The following is a 15,553-nucleotide window of genomic DNA, read 5'->3' on the forward strand; positions in this document are numbered from 1 at the left end:
AGAAGTGCTGTGGAGTAAGAAGAACATTTGCTTCTGACTTGCAGTGAAGTGGAGGTATGAAGTAGCAGAAAACGGAAAAACATACAAGGACCTCAAAACTGTGCTTACATGGTCAGTATTTGTGTAAAGGTGTTTGGTTACTTTCCATCACTGTCCTCTGACATTATAAACTAAACAATTTATAATGAAAATAATTGCAGCCCTGGTATAATAGATACCCTTCATACAGTCATGTACTGAAATCAGAAAACACTGGTTTGCTGGGTCACAACAAAGTCACATACAGAACAATAATAATTTTCACTTTATTTTAATAAAAGATAATTGTGTTTGTGGTTACATCTTTACACGATTATTACAAAAACAGATCTTTTTGCCAACATAAAAATGTACATTCATGCACAGACATACTCTCCAGTGCACAGGCAGGAAGACCTTCTGTGAAACCAAATAGCAACCCAAGATAACAGTGTTATCTAGCACACACTCATATAACCCCACAGTAACACACAATTGTTTTTGCTATTGCAACAGTGTTTGCAGAGCGACAGTGGGTCAGGTGCTATGTCCACCATAAATGTATAGTCACCATTGTGTATGTGCCATGGAGTAAAATAACATATTAAAAGTAAGAAAACTGTACAACAAAGACATAATACACAACATATTAAGAGGTTTAGGTACATTCACTAATATGTTAGTTAATACAGTATGTAAAGACAACAGTCATGCTGAATTCCACTGGAGAAGAATCCATACAAACATACTGTTTTTCCATGTGTCTGTATATGTGGCAAAGTTTATCCAAAAAATGTTTATTACTTCCTTCTCTATCAGACACTAAGAGTCAATGTCACCTCCACTCTCTGTACCACGGAATAACATAACATAACATGGAACCAGCATCAAATATGCACAATAACAACTTCACTGTGAGTTTATCCTGTGGATAAAGAGTCAAACTAACATTATATGAGACTGAGCTGCGATAAAAATGGGTAATGAAATATTAACACAGGTGTCATGCAACTAAAACGGCCTTTAGGCCTCTAACTCTAAAACCTCAGCTCATTATATCACAAAACGCCACAAGATGGTGCTATTTAGCCAGTAAACAGGTATCTGGATTTGTAGACTTTCATATGGAAAAGGCTCTGCTGCACACCCACACAGTTGTTTTCAGGTATTCTGGCTGATGAGATCTCAGCTCAGGTTGAAGATGGGTGGAGCAACGCTGGCAGTTTGCTCAAAAGGTCATGTTTTTGAAAGTAGGACATCCACACTCAGATTCATGTCCTCTCGATTCTGTGATGTCTGTCGTCCACAATAAATGTCATACGAATGCTATGCTGATGCATGCTAACACGGTAGCTTATGTCTAAGATTAACTTGTATTGAATGAGTGGTGAGGAGTAGTGCTTCTCTTTTAAAATAAAATATGGATTACTCCACACTGACCTTCAAAGTTCAGAGTCTTCAATGGCCTCTGGTTCTTCTAAGGTGTCCAGACGTCTCTTACAGGCATCCAGCAGTTTTTTCCTGGGGCCCAGAGGGATGTGAATGCTGGACAGGTCCTGATCTGAACAAAGCAGCAGAGCCTCCAGGTCGATCTTCTCCCTCCTGAAGATCGCCATGAACTCACCGAGGCTCTGCGAGGCCAGGAAGGTCTCGAGAGGACTGTTCTCTGGATCCATGTCCTGGTCCAGTTCAACATCAGCCTCCTCCCAAGGTAACTCCTGCAGATTTCTTTCTTGCAGGCTCAAGGCGCTACCAATACTGTCCTCATCGAAACTGGGTGAACGTCGAGGCAGATGTCCACGTAGACGAACATTAGGCGCCCTGCCCATAGGTTCACTCCCTGCGACACTCCCCTCATCCCGTGCCCCAATCCCAAACATGCCTCCAGTCATATAGTTCCTCCTGAACACCATGGTACCAAGCCCAGGTCGGGTGAACAGGGAATCACGACCGGAGTCAGCGCTGATCTCTGAATATGCAGCCTCATGGAGGCCCGGGTCGCTCATGGCACGGGAGATGGTGTCAGCGTCGTCATCATTGTCACGGGGGAACATGTCACGTATGTTGAGGCGCGACCTCTCCTTGGGGTTGGCGTAAGTGCCCTGTTTGAGGAACATGACATCATTGCTGAGCTGCAGGCCGGACAGCGAGCGCACACTTTTCCTCCCGTCCTCATAGATCTTGAACGTTCCATCAACCTGCTTCTTCTTCTCCAGCTTCTTCTGTATCTTGGCCTTGCCCTTGGCTGTGGAGTGCAGAGTGGCCTGAGAAGAGAGTATACATTTAGAAACTAAGAATCAGCAAGGTTTTTTTTTGTTACTGAATGTAAATATCAATAATAAATCCGCCAAATCCACCTTTTTGGTGACTTTGAAAATGGGTAGACCACAGTTCACATTTCTTTTCTGATCAACAGTCAGTACTGATTTCCTTTAATCACCACAATCTTTCTGTAACGTCAACAAAGTATTATTATCTGCCTAAACTTAACCAAACCTGTAACTGTTGAGGTGGCAGTAAGAAAATACTAAGATTAGTCTACAAAACGCATGACTTTGACACAGGGTGAGATGACTGATTGCATCCTATCTACTACAACCAGTCACCAGCTCACCAAGTAGCTGTAATTTTAGCAATAACTGTGGTTGGTCCCAAAGCAAGTTTTTAACTATGAGCACAATCTTTCCCAGCTTTAGCCACGTAGTTTTAGTTGCCTAAACTTGACCAAATCTTAACCCACTTGGCAATTTAGAAAATGCTCAGTAATGCAATTTGGAAAGCCATTGTGGACTACAACTATTACATCTACTACTTAAAATGCTGACCATAAACCCTAATGATCTCCAGTTGGAGTCTGGCAGGGAAACTCTGTTGTCTAAAACGCTCAAAATGCCCCCTCAAAAAAGACATGGGAGTGTGCTGGTGTGCAGTAGGACATTGTTTTTCTATTGTCCTCCACATTAACATAAAGTCAATGAAAAACCACCTGCGAGTATGGCATGTTGGAGGTGACAGTGTTGAACTTGCGACTCAGAGTGCTGCTGCTGGTATAGCTAGAAAAGCTAATAGCATCCAGGTTGTCTAAAGCCGCCGACTCTTTCATAAACTTCCTCTCCATTCGTTCTCGGTGCTTCCTCTGGAGCTTCGCGCACTCTTTGATCCGGCGCTCTGCGGCGCGGAAAGCCCGGTCCTTGAGTTTGCTGACCAGCTTTGGGTTGAGGGTGATCTGCTTGGCAGCGATGGAGTCCAAGTAGCGAACACAGTCCATGTGGCCCTTGGTGGCGGCCATGTCCAGCGGTGTGTGGTAGTCATTGTCCAGACACCACACGTTGGCACCGAAAGCCACCAGGAAGGACAGGCAGTTGTGGTGGCCATTGGCAGCTGCCAGGTGAAGCGGTGTGTTCCCCCAGATGTCACACTTGTCTGGGTCACCTCTGGAACAAGAAGGGGAAAAGAAGCCATGTTGGATCTCCACATCATTGGATTCATACATACAGTTTTCTACTCAAGTGATTTAATTAATCTTAAATGGATCCAGCAAAGTTTTTGGCAGATTTTTAGTCCATTTATTTCACATCATGCTCACTATCTGGTGGAAGTGTGAATTCCTATGAAGTATGCACCCCTATCCACATATGAACTGTTGGTGTGGGGCTGGTTTTCATGGTTTGAGCTTGGCCCCCTTAGCTCAAATGAAGGGAATGCTACAGGATAGGATGATGTTTTAGACAATACTTGGCTTCCAGCTTTGTCGCTGTTTGGGGAAGGCCCTTTTAGTTGTGTTTTGGCATCAGCATAATTACTGATGACCATTGATTCCCATTGATTTCATCATGCTATCACAATAGCCACAATGCCATCTTTCACTGTTGTGTTACATTATCATTTTGTGGTGATTCAGTTGCAGATTGACCTGAAAAATCTGCACTGCCTTACTATGCAATGATTATGTAACTGACCACAATAAACAATGGAGTATGTGTTAGATTCAGGTGTCTGTTTTTATGGTGCCTTGCAAAAGCACAGGTTTGGAGCTTTAAACCTTGAATATCTTGTTACCTAATTATCAAACCATTCAGCCTGAGGTCATAATAGTTTTCTAAAACTTCACATAAGTCTTTACTGCAGTTCTAACACTACATATAATGAGAAATTGTCGCACTGCCTATCACCGTCTATATTCTCTCTGCCATTTCTATATAGTAACAGTATGTTTTTAGTTGTAGGGAATTTCCATTTTCTCTACATCTAAACATGGTGTGTAGTGTGTCCATCTTCTCAGAACAAGCCTCATTAACAGCTGCCAAAAACAGCCAACGACCGAGGAACTCAGTTTATGAGCATTTTCTGCAGAGCTTTTTAATTTCGTACATTTGTTTTCTGAGAAACTCAACCTCACTTTACTGATCGCTTTACACTTCAGATTAAACTCAGGAAGTAAGACGACTCATATGACCTGTAATTGTGTCAGTTCAGCTCCTCTGCAGGGACAGGATCAGTGTGAACTCTAGGTACTGTATAGACTAATGCTCTGTGGTTGGGAGTAAAATGTACTGATAATAGGTCAAACTACAAATAACTAGTCCTGTCGGTCCCTGTACGTCAGACAAAACAAGCTTTCTCAAAATATCACATTAGACATTTTTCATTATCTTTTGATATTTTACAGTCTACATTTATGATTATGATTTACCAGGTCGACAGTACATTATGGGTGAGCCTACTGTCTCTTGTCAAATAACAGCATTATTAACTGAAGGATAGCACCTGCTGCTTGGGTATAATAAAACTTCATTAGAGTGTAGTCAGTATCGGACACACCCCATGGGAATATGATGGTGATATCACTACTCATAATGCTGTACAAGCAAAAACAGAATTAACAACAACACATATTGAACTTTAGCTTTTAATAACAAATAGATTCTGGTTCAGTGACATGTTTACTTTTCCACACGCTGGATCCGAAAGTGCACAACACTGTTTGTGATGAGGCAATGTTTACAGTTTAGAAAGGGTTTATATATAGATGCAAATAATGGCTTTAATCATAAAGCCAAATAATGCTTTATAAGTCAGTTATAAACCCTTATTAAGAACAAGGTTAGGGTTGCCAGGTTGTGAAAAATCTGGCATTATGCTTTACTTTTCTTTTTATCTCTTTAATTCATTAGTGAGACTTCTCCACTGGACTGTTTGACCACTACGGGACCAACATCAATTTATAAACTGATTATTGATATTTACAACCGGTTTAACCATTTATTAACTTACATGTATACATGGGTATGATGATGCTGTTGATCTGTGTGAAAAACATACATATAAAATAGTGCAAATGTAGAGAGAACAATACATAATAATGAAGTGGTAAGAGCTGTTTTTATGACATTTTGAAGTGAAGAAGTTTCGGTTCTGTTTGAATAAAGACTGTAAGAAACTGTTTTGTAAGAAAGTGGTGTCCATTTGGTACATGGAGATGAACCTATTTCACCTCTAAGTCCCTCCTCTTCCTGCTTTCCCTCCTCCCACATGGCTGAGTCCTGATCAATAATTGAAACGCTGCAGGTTAAACATGCCAGAGGTGACTTTGCATTATTTATCCCACACACCGCGTCTTTTTTTCACAGACACCCACAGACAAGCCACAGAGCAGGGTCACCATCACCACCTTTATCAGCACGAACCCTGATTTCAGCTCCTGTCCGCAGCGCCACACCCTGGCAAAGTGTAAATGCAGCATTAAATAGCACAGCAACAAAGTGTACGCAATTTATTTTAGGGTCCACAGCGTCATATTAAACAGATCATATTCCAAATGTGCGAGTAAGAAATGTGCCACTGTAGTAACAGGGAATCACACTTAACTATTAGTAATTTGACCATCTGCAGCTCTGCCAGGAGCTCTGAGTCAGCAGTCTGTCAACAGCCTCCAACTACACAAACAACAGCCTGTTTACAAGCAGCGTGAGGAGCTGTGTAGAACCTCAGTGCTCGTTTTGGTCTGAGCATGAGTATAAAACTCAAGTTCCCATGTCCAGACTCACATGGACAGAAATGTGCTCGTTGAACCCCTCCATTCCCACCCTCTGGTGATTGTTTCCTCCGGGTTTCCATTGAGCACAGAGCTCAGACTAACAAAGAGTAAAATGTCTGAGTCCAAGGTGTTGTCTTCGAATGTCTTACTCTGGTTGATCAACAGATTTTCATTTACCAGGATGCACAACAGAGAGAAGCAGAAAATCTTTCAGAAACAGCAACTTTTAGAAAATCAGAAAAGCTAAGTCTCTGAAGGGAAAACGAGTGAAATGTTTCTAAAGCTTCTTCTTCCTTCATTTACCTTTTTCTGTGAACTCTGATCTGCAGCTCTGCTTTGGTCGTGTTTCTCTGCTTCATATCCGCCCTGCGCTGCATCCTGCAGGGACTGTTGCAGGAAGAAGATGCCCTATCCATCACCGTGACCTTTACTGTGTCTGCAGCATCAGACTCTGCCGCCCCCCCACTTTACTGCTTGCCTTATAAACCTGCCACCAGCCGCTTGACATACGGGACTCTACCCTCCACAGAGAACAGGCAGTAAATATCACACTGCTTTGTCTGCTTCTTAAAACCTGAACAAAAGACTTCTTTGATACGTGACCTACAACTTATCTCACCACAATATAGACTTACTCCTAAACCCCTTTCTCTTACAAACACATAGTACACACTCTCTGATTAGGGTACACGAGCGTGCAGGAGGCTTTCAGAGCTGAGATCATATCATTCATCATTTCTGTAAAGACGTGGTGCCCCTTCAGTAATTGATCAGTATAAAAATGGCTTCTGTATTGTAACTGAATCAGATTTAGAGCATCACCTGCTATGTAATGGATCAGCCTGAGCCATACTGGTAAAATTAAATATTAAGTTATCATGCTGCAGATGCATACAGTGTTATCCTACTCAATCAGCACATGTATGTGTGTGTGTGTGTGTGTGTGTGTGTGTGTGTGTGTGTGTTTTGCAGTGTGTATAAGCTGCAGCATTAAGTGGGGATATCCTGCTGCAAGTGACCTTTCTCTGTAATCAGGCTGTTAAAATGTACAACCCTCCATCTCCAGCAGCACTGATTAGATCAGCCATGAGGTGGAAATATTCTTTCATTTCTGTCTTAATACGAGCAGGCACAGCTCAGTGGAGTAAGGTTATAATACACAACAAACAAACTAATATTTCATGTTTAATTAAGATGGAAGATTCTTGATGATAAATAAGGCTAATTATTTTCATTATCAGTTAATCTGAGGATTATTTTCTTGATCAATCAATTGGTTATTTGTCTGAAAAAATGTCAGAAAATGTTGGAAAATGCCCGTCACAAATTCCAGCAAGGTGACGCCTATTCATGTTTTGTTTTGTTATATTTAATAAATTACTTTTGTGGAAGACTAAGGAAACTAGAAAATATATATTTGAAAATGGAACCAGAGAATTTTGGCATTTTTTCTTAAAAATTATGAAAATAGTTGATGTCAATTAATTTTCTATGGAGCCACTAATCAATTGATTGTTGCAGCTCTAGTGATAAGAAATATCTTGGGAATATGGTAAAATGACTGTACTACTGCTTAAACAGCGCTATATATAAAAAACATATTTTTTTTCTATAGCTTATATTATATCAATATATAATTCAATATACATTATATATTATTATTATTATTATACATTATATTATATTATTACTATTTTAAAGCCTTTCTTAAAAGGTGAAGTTTGATTGAAACAAGAAAAATCCAGTTCTTTGCTACTAACTTTAACCCAGTTATTTACATAATCATCAGAATAAAAAAAAAGAAAATAAAACTGTGACAAAGGAGAAAGCAAATCTCGCTCCAGCAGGAAAATGAGCCGGCTGAACAGAAGATGGCTGGTGGTTGTCAGGTAAGGAGGAAAGCGGAATTATTTCACCCCCAGTGGTTGATTTAATCACCTAAGGAAAGAAAAGCACTTCTCCTGCTGGAGGAATTAACTGGAGGCGGAAGGATGCTCGGATCCTGCAGGGAACCTTTCAGAGCCTGGTCCCCGGGCTCCGGACTCACCCTCTCCCCACGATGAGCCGGAGCGCCTCCAGGCTGCCGTGGTACGCGGCCCATAGGGTCGGTGTCATCCCGTCCTCATCCGGTGCGTTCAGCTCCTTCCGTGTGGCCTCCTTCAGCACGTCCAGGTAGCCGTCACTGGCCGCCCGGTGGTACCTGTCGTTCATGGCGGCGCCCTCGGCTTCGGCGGCCCGGCTCACTCCGAGTTCGGCTCCATGCAGAATCTGGAGGTTCGGCCGCTGTGGGTCCGGGGGCGGGCGGGCTGGTTGCTAGGAGACGAAAACGGGGCGTGCTGATAGGCATAGGGGGCGGGGCTACTGTTGCAATGACCCGCCCCCCCGATTAGATTCTGACGTGTGTGTTTTGTTTGAAAGAGAAAGTAACTACAACCTATATTCTCACCTCAGTTTTTCTATTGGGTTCATTTTAATGCAGTTAATTATGTATTTTTAATTTTTATTGATAAAAATATGACATTGCTGATTTTTTCCCCCCTCATTCTCTCTTTGCATGTATTATTTTAGATGTGATAGTGTTATTTTTCTGGTCTATGTTAAATGAAAAAAAAAAAGAATAGAATAGAACAGAATAGAACAGAATAGAATAGAATAGAATAGAATAGAACAGAATAGAATGGAATAGAATAGAATAGAATAGAACAGAATAGAATAGAATAGAATGGAATAGAATAGAATAGAATAGAATGGAATAGAAGAACCAACTGTCCTCCAGGGTTAAGTGAGTCTTCAGCTGTCACCATAGAGCTGATCTGCTGTCTTATAAAGAACAGGTAGATCAGGAAACAGGTGAATGGCTGAAGAGTCATGTGATTTATTTCAGCTGACCGAGACACTGAACGTCTCATTTAGACTGAAACTGCTTCATGTCAGTTGACCTCTACATAGCAGAACATGACGCACGTCTTCTTCTTCTTTCTTTATGTAGGACTGCGACTAATCACTCATTTATTCAGTTATTCATTATGGATCAATTTGATTATTTTCTTGATTAAGTCGAGTGGTTTGTTTCTTACTTTACAGCTGTTTTCTTTATTTTTATGGCTTAAAAAATATTAATGTTGTATATTATGTGGAAAAATTAATGTCAAAATGTCCAACTTTGGTCTTAACTAAATTCTAATTAACTTAATTCTATACATATTTTCTGTTAGTGCTTTCTGGCTTTGTAGGGCAGATTTGATTTGAGTGCTGACATGTTTTTTTAAATTGGGACAGTTACTGATTGTGTATCAGGTGTGTTTGATTAATAAAATGATTCTCATCTTATCAAACAGACTTCACAACTGAGCCGCAGGAACACATACATCCTAACATCCTGTGGCTTTAGTGTCCTGATTAAAGCAAACACCTCTTATGAAAAATGAACAAATTAATTAACTTACATGTTGGCCATGCTTTAAAGGCTGCCATCTTCCATCCCATCATCCTCGGACCAGCTGCCCTGAAGCATGGAGCTCGCTTTTCAGGTAAGTTCTTGAGGTCTGGATCCGTGGACAAAGTTCTGGTTTTATTTGTCTGGGTTTTATGATGGAGGTGGGGGTGATTTCATTTATGCTGCTCATGGCCTTTGTGCGTCCCGTTTACTCCAAACAATCCACAGATCTCACTGTTTTTAGTGGAACTACTTTCTACCAAAGAAAACTGCACTGTGGAGTGTTTATTTAAATGTAATTTGTATCCAGATCAAATGAAATCTGACCCAAATATGAAAGAAAAGGAGCCCAAAAGCCTTTTAAGTGTTTCTCACCTTTAAGGCCTTGCTCCTAAACGCCTTCCTGATTTATTGACCTGGAATGTGCATTTTCGACCACTGAGATCCACAGATGGAGCTGGTTTCTCCCAGGTCACAGCTTGGGACAAGTCTTTAGCTCCTTTTAAACCTATTCTTAAAACTTTTCTTTTTGTTAAAGGATTTGGAAATGTTTGGTTTTTATTTACACTGAATATTTCTATTTATTTCATTGTAAGAAAAAGTTCATTATTATTATTTAAAATGAACCCACAATGTTGCCTGTCAAGGCTTAATGTCTCTAATGGTAAAAACTGGAATAACTTAAATGTTGGAGGAGCAAACACAAATACATTTCTTTGCAAAGTAATGAATCACAATTAGTCTCCTGCATTTTCTATTTTCTAGAAAAATGAGAGGAAACAGATTCATATGAACCTTTATAAAAGTCTGAGCTTGTAAAAGCACCTGTGATCCTTTAAAGTAGACTGAAACTAAAACACAGGTTATCAGCTCTGACTGAACTATTAGCTGCTACTTGGGGCAGCGCAGTGATAAGACTGAGGTTACACATTTATAAATCAGTTCCTGGTGAGGGCCGTACACAAACAGTGACACTACATGGCAGTCGGCCCTGCTGATAAAGACTTTCAAAGTAAAATAACGTCACTGACTGTCAGAAAGACTCGGCTGGAGATTGGCAGAGATTGTGCTCGGGTCCTTTGGGGCCATGAGGTTAACTTTGTTCCTGTGGCGCAGCAGAAGAAAAAAAAAAGTCAACATGAAGAGTAAACATGATACCTGTTGCTTTTCATATGAAAGGTGTGTCGTTATTCATGTGTTGGATCGTGACCACACCTACAGCAGTGCAGGAAGGCGGATCAAGACGACAGCACAGCAGCAACTTTCATATGCATGTCTTCACTTGTTGAACGTTTCAGCTGGAGTGCGACTGCTGAGAGATCCGAGGGGAAACTCTGGAACCTGGATGGAAACAAGAAGAAGAAGAAGGAGGGTTAAAGGAAGTGAAGAGAGTCTTTAGAAGGAATAAAAAAAGGTGAATATGAATCCTGATCCTGGAGCCACAGAGCTGGACTCCTCCGTGGTGACTCCAGGAAATCTCACCAGAGATGAACCAGATAACCAGACCCAGGACCAGGAGCTGGATCCGGTGCTGGTTTGGGTTCCCACCGGGAGGCGTCTGATCTCTGGTCTGCTGGGGATGAATATAGTCCTGCTGGGGGCGGCTTTGGTGGCAGGGCAGGCTTTCAACCCCGAGGGCCTGAAGCACCAGGAGCCCCAGGTGTTCATGCTGCTGCTGATGGGGGCCAGTTTTATCTGGATGCTGTGGTACCTGCTGTGGGCCAGGAAACAGCCCGGCATCTGCCCACATAAAGACCACCATGCAGGGGGAATCACTATCATGTGTAAGCTTCTGTGTATTATCATTATGACTGAATTTACACAACATTTACTGTGGATTTTTACGGAAGTCTTACCTGTTTCCTCTCTCCTGTTCTGCCCCAGTGGTCCTGATACTTTTCGCTGCTGCCAGTCTGCTGCTGTACATCTGCAGGGTTGGTTATTTGGTCAGTGTGAGGGAGTGTAACCCTGCTGCTAAAGTGCTCTCTCCATTCATAGAGGCTCCTTTTCTCGTGCTGCAGGTAATGGGAGCTCTGCTGCTGCTTCACTCGCTGAGTAAATAACAGAAAGCAGAAGAAAGGAGAATGTTAAGCAACATTTCATTGGAGAAAAACTCAAATATTGTGAAGTCACAGCTTCAGCAGTTGTCGCAGGTAGAAGTAAATGGACAAGACCTGAGATAAGTGCAACTCACAGCAGGCCGGTGCAACTTTAATGCAACAGCAGCTAATGTGGCATAAACACTAATTATGGTCTAATGCTAAATGCTAAAAGTATCACAAGTAGATAAAAATAATCATCAATCAAGCATAAAACTTGCAACATTATGCTGGTGAGGCCGCCATAACTGGTCAAACCAGACCAGTTTATACAAAAATCACAAGCTGGGAGGGCGGGCCGGAATAAAGGGGTAGGATAATGTATTGTTTGTTTTTGCTGAACAGAGGACGGTGTCTTTTTTTCAATCATCAAACCACATCAAACGGAGGAAAACATGATGGAAATGTGCTGTTGTTACTGTAAGTTTTATTTCTGCAGGCAGCAAAAAAAAACCCAAAAAACAACTTTAATAATAGTGCGACAAAATAGTCCTCACTAATAAGTCCACTTACCAGCTTTTCCAGAGTTTTAAACTTCATCTCAAGGTCTTCATCAGTTAATAATCTGTCATCACATGACTTAATGTTTCTAAAATTAACAAATTAAAACATTTAAAGCCTCCAGTGTCTATAAAATTCACAAGATTAATTAACAGACTGCTTCAATAGAACTTAAATTATTAAATGAGTTAATGATGTGAGAACAGGCTGACGAGCTGCATCAATATGAATTTTGTTCAGCACTGGAGGCAAAGTAAAAATACAAGAAATGACCTTAGACTCTGACAAGTTGTGGCTCATTATTTTCACGTCTCTTTTTTTCTGTAACACTTCAAAATGTGTTTATTAACAAAATAATCTTGATAAATGAATCTACAGTTTCTTCTGTTGTGTGCCTTGAGTGAATAACTGAGTATTTTTCTTTCGTAGACATATTTACTGTGGGTTCACTCCAAAGACTGCATTCACAGACACAAGATAATGACCAGGTGCATCACTCTACATATTTTATACATCTGTATTATTTTGTGTTAAATGAAGGCTGTTGTTTCCAGCTTTGGGCTCTTGTTTTGAAGTCATGTTTCTTTATCTTTACCCGCTGTCCTGGACGCAGGTCTGGTCTGATGGTGATCCTCTCTGCTGACCTGCTGCTGTGGCTGAACGCAGTCACGGAGGACTCCATCCACGAGGAGATCGAGTTAGAAAAGGAGGATAGCTTTCATTTCAGCAACACAAACTCATCAGACATCTCTGATTTAGAAGGTAGTCGTATTCACTAAACATCCCAAGGTTAAAGTAGCAGAAAATAAGGAGCATGTCAGTTCTAACTTTAGGACTCCTCAGGTGTTTGGTCTTAGATTAATGTGTTATAGGTGATAAAATTAGTAAAAATACAATAATGAACCTTTAAAACCATATTTTGATGGCAGACAGTTAATAAAGATTCAGATGTTTTAGCAACTTGTCGAAACAATCCAGTAACAGCAGAGATGACTGCAGAGCTGCAAACAAAAAATGTGCTCTACAGATCCTACTTTGTTCAACAGTTCATTAAGTGCATGTCAAAGAATCACAAATCACAACAAGAAGAATTACTCAGACAGTGCAGACCTCCACCAGTGCTAAACAACATACACCAAACTTCAGAGAAAAAAAGTCAAATTCATGTTGAATGACTTGGATCTGCATCAAAGCTTGACCCATGACCCATCCCTCCATGAAGTTCGGTGCAAATCGGTGCAGTGGTTATCCTATCCTATCCATCTATCCATCCATTCTTTGATTATTAATGCTAGATTTTCTGTTTGATGAGAACATGGTTGAAGTAAAACTTGTCCTGAGCGACTTTGTGAACAGGTCTTAACGGGGAAACTCTTAGATCAGAACTTTTAGGACTCGTCCTGATGATAAGATCAGATCCTTTCTGAGAAATACATCTTTGTACAATAAAGGGAAACCTCGTAGGTATAATCACACACCCCTGCCTTGAGCTGTGCGTTGTAATTAGTGTATTTCTCCAGGTAATTCGACCTTGTGTCAGTGCAGTGCGAGTGCGGCCTGCCTCATCTTCAGGAAAGGCTTCGAGATCCTTTATCCCTTCAACATGGAGTTCTACCTGATGGCAGGCTGCATGATCTACGTGATGTGGAAGAACGTGGGCCGCAGGATGAGCCCTGGTCACCACGTCACTCACAAGCTGACCTTTCGTGTCGTCTACCAAGGCGGGATCATATACGGCCTCGTGCTCGGTGCCCTGGTCCTCGTCGCAGGAGTGACCGTCTTCATTCTCTACCAGGTCTGGGTGAGCCAGCGCCAGCTTCGCCTCACCGCCTTCCTCATATTTTACGGCTACCATATAGCTATCATGCCCATCATGTCCTTCTGCTCCCTGGCTGGGATGCTGGTCTACAGACTGGAGAGGAGGGCACGTGAAGGGGGACACAACCCCACTCGCAGCCTGGACGTGATCCTCCTGGTGGCGGCAGCTCTGGGCCAGCTCGCCCTCTCTTACTTCTCCCTGGTGGCGGCCCTGGCTTTGGGGACTAGTGCACCTCTAGCAGACCTGGACCTGTCCTACTCCCTCCTCAGCCTGCTGGAGCTCATCCTCCAGAACGTCTTCATCATCGAAGGCCTGCACAGACATCCGAATCTGCTCGTCAAGAAGAAAGAGAGGCAGAGGAGCAGCATATTCAAGGTACCTGCATTTGATTTGAATGTTTTGTAAGCTGGCGTGAAAAGGTTTTATTTCAACAACAAACTGTCCTGCAGCCTAAGAAAAAGGTTACGGCGCCAACTCAAGAGGAGAAGAAGACAAGCTTTTCCCTGCTGGAGGGAAACACATCAACACTACCCGCTGCTCAAGAGCACGATGGGAAACAGTCCTGGACCAAAACAGCGATACAAGAAATCTGTGCCTTCCTCATCCTCTCCAACATCATGGTAAAGTCCTGTGTGTTTGTTAAAAAGAAAAACAGGTTCCTTTGTTGTCTGCATTTATGTGACTGATGAACGTCCCCTCTTCTTTCAGCTGTGGGTCATCCCCGCCTTTGGAGTCCACCCCCAGTTTGAGAACGGCCTGGGGAAGCAGTTCTTTGGCTTCAGCACCTGGTTCATTCTGGTGAATCTGGGTCAGCCGCTCAGCGTCTTCTACAGGATGCACTCAGTGGGAGCTTTAATGGAGCTGCTCATCTCCGCATGATGAGCAGCCGCCGCCCAACGCCGACCATCTGCCTGCTGAAACACTTATACCCGATTGAGTTTATACGTTTAAGCGGCCAAAAGTATGTGGACATCCCTGAGCCACTTACTTCCAGTGACGGACAGTCATAACACTACAGCATACTGTGACATTTTAGACCATAGTTTCTCCAGCTTTGTGTCAACAGTTTGTGTTTGTCCTGTTCCTTTTTCAAAATAAAACCATGCCCCTGTGCACAAAGACATGATTTTCCCAGTTTGGTGTGGAGGAACTTGACTGGCTGAAAAGATCTGGTACAAAATTACAAAAATGTATAATTTCTAAACATTCAGCAGACACAGCAGCACTTTCTTCAGCCATGCATTACATGCAGTTTTTTGGTTTGTAAATTATTCCAAACTCAACAATAAGCAAATAAACATCCCTTAAAAATGTTAAACGTGCCTTAAAAATCCTGTAATCTATAGACACAGAGTCTGTTTAAATGACCTAAAGATCTTTAAAGGTCTTCTAAAATTACTGCCTCAATTTTCTGTTAAACTACGATTTTTGTTTGTAAGAGTTAAAAAAAATAAATTTAAATACTTTTTATGTTTTATGTAAGAGCAGATTGATCAGTTATATTTGTGAAAAAATAAGATTTTTAAAAAATGAAGTTCTAATTTTTTGAGGTTATTCTCTATTTATTATGAAATATTAAATAATTTTACACATTTGGGCCTCAAAACGTTATTTAATGAAACCATCTGAAATGTTTAAAGGGA

At 41.5% G+C, this 15,553-nt stretch overlaps 2 protein-coding genes across 2 annotated transcripts; one reads left to right on the forward strand and one right to left on the reverse strand.

The window, feature by feature from the left end:
• Positions 1-293: 293 nt before the first annotated feature.
• ush1gb (Usher syndrome 1Gb (autosomal recessive)) lies at positions 294-8,652 on the reverse strand. Its single transcript, XM_071462229.1, has 3 exons — positions 8,103-8,652; positions 3,005-3,452; positions 294-2,282 (listed from the first exon to the last, which is right to left on the reverse strand). The coding sequence occupies exons 1-3, from the start codon at positions 8,264-8,266 to the stop codon at positions 1,461-1,463; spliced, it is 1,434 nt and encodes a 477-aa protein (XP_071318330.1). The 5' UTR covers positions 8,267-8,652; the 3' UTR covers positions 294-1,460.
• Positions 8,653-8,683: 31 nt separating this feature from the next.
• On the forward strand, positions 8,684-15,031 carry LOC139608452 (proton channel OTOP3-like). The gene is made up of 9 exons (XM_071462228.1): positions 8,684-9,040; positions 9,522-9,585; positions 10,790-11,275; positions 11,376-11,512; positions 12,521-12,579; positions 12,705-12,853; positions 13,612-14,285; positions 14,360-14,530; positions 14,619-15,031. The coding sequence occupies exons 3-9, from the start codon at positions 10,912-10,914 to the stop codon at positions 14,787-14,789; spliced, it is 1,725 nt and encodes a 574-aa protein (XP_071318329.1). The 5' UTR covers positions 8,684-9,040; positions 9,522-9,585; positions 10,790-10,911; the 3' UTR covers positions 14,790-15,031.
• The last annotated feature ends 522 nt before the right edge of the window (positions 15,032-15,553 follow it).

The sequence above is a fragment of the Trachinotus anak genome, unplaced genomic scaffold, assembly GCF_046630095.1.
Source record: "Trachinotus anak isolate AG129_WGS33_773 ecotype Australia unplaced genomic scaffold, CSIRO_AGI_Tana_v1 ptg000025l, whole genome shotgun sequence".
Classification (NCBI taxonomy): Eukaryota; Metazoa; Chordata; class Actinopteri; order Carangiformes; family Carangidae; genus Trachinotus; species Trachinotus anak.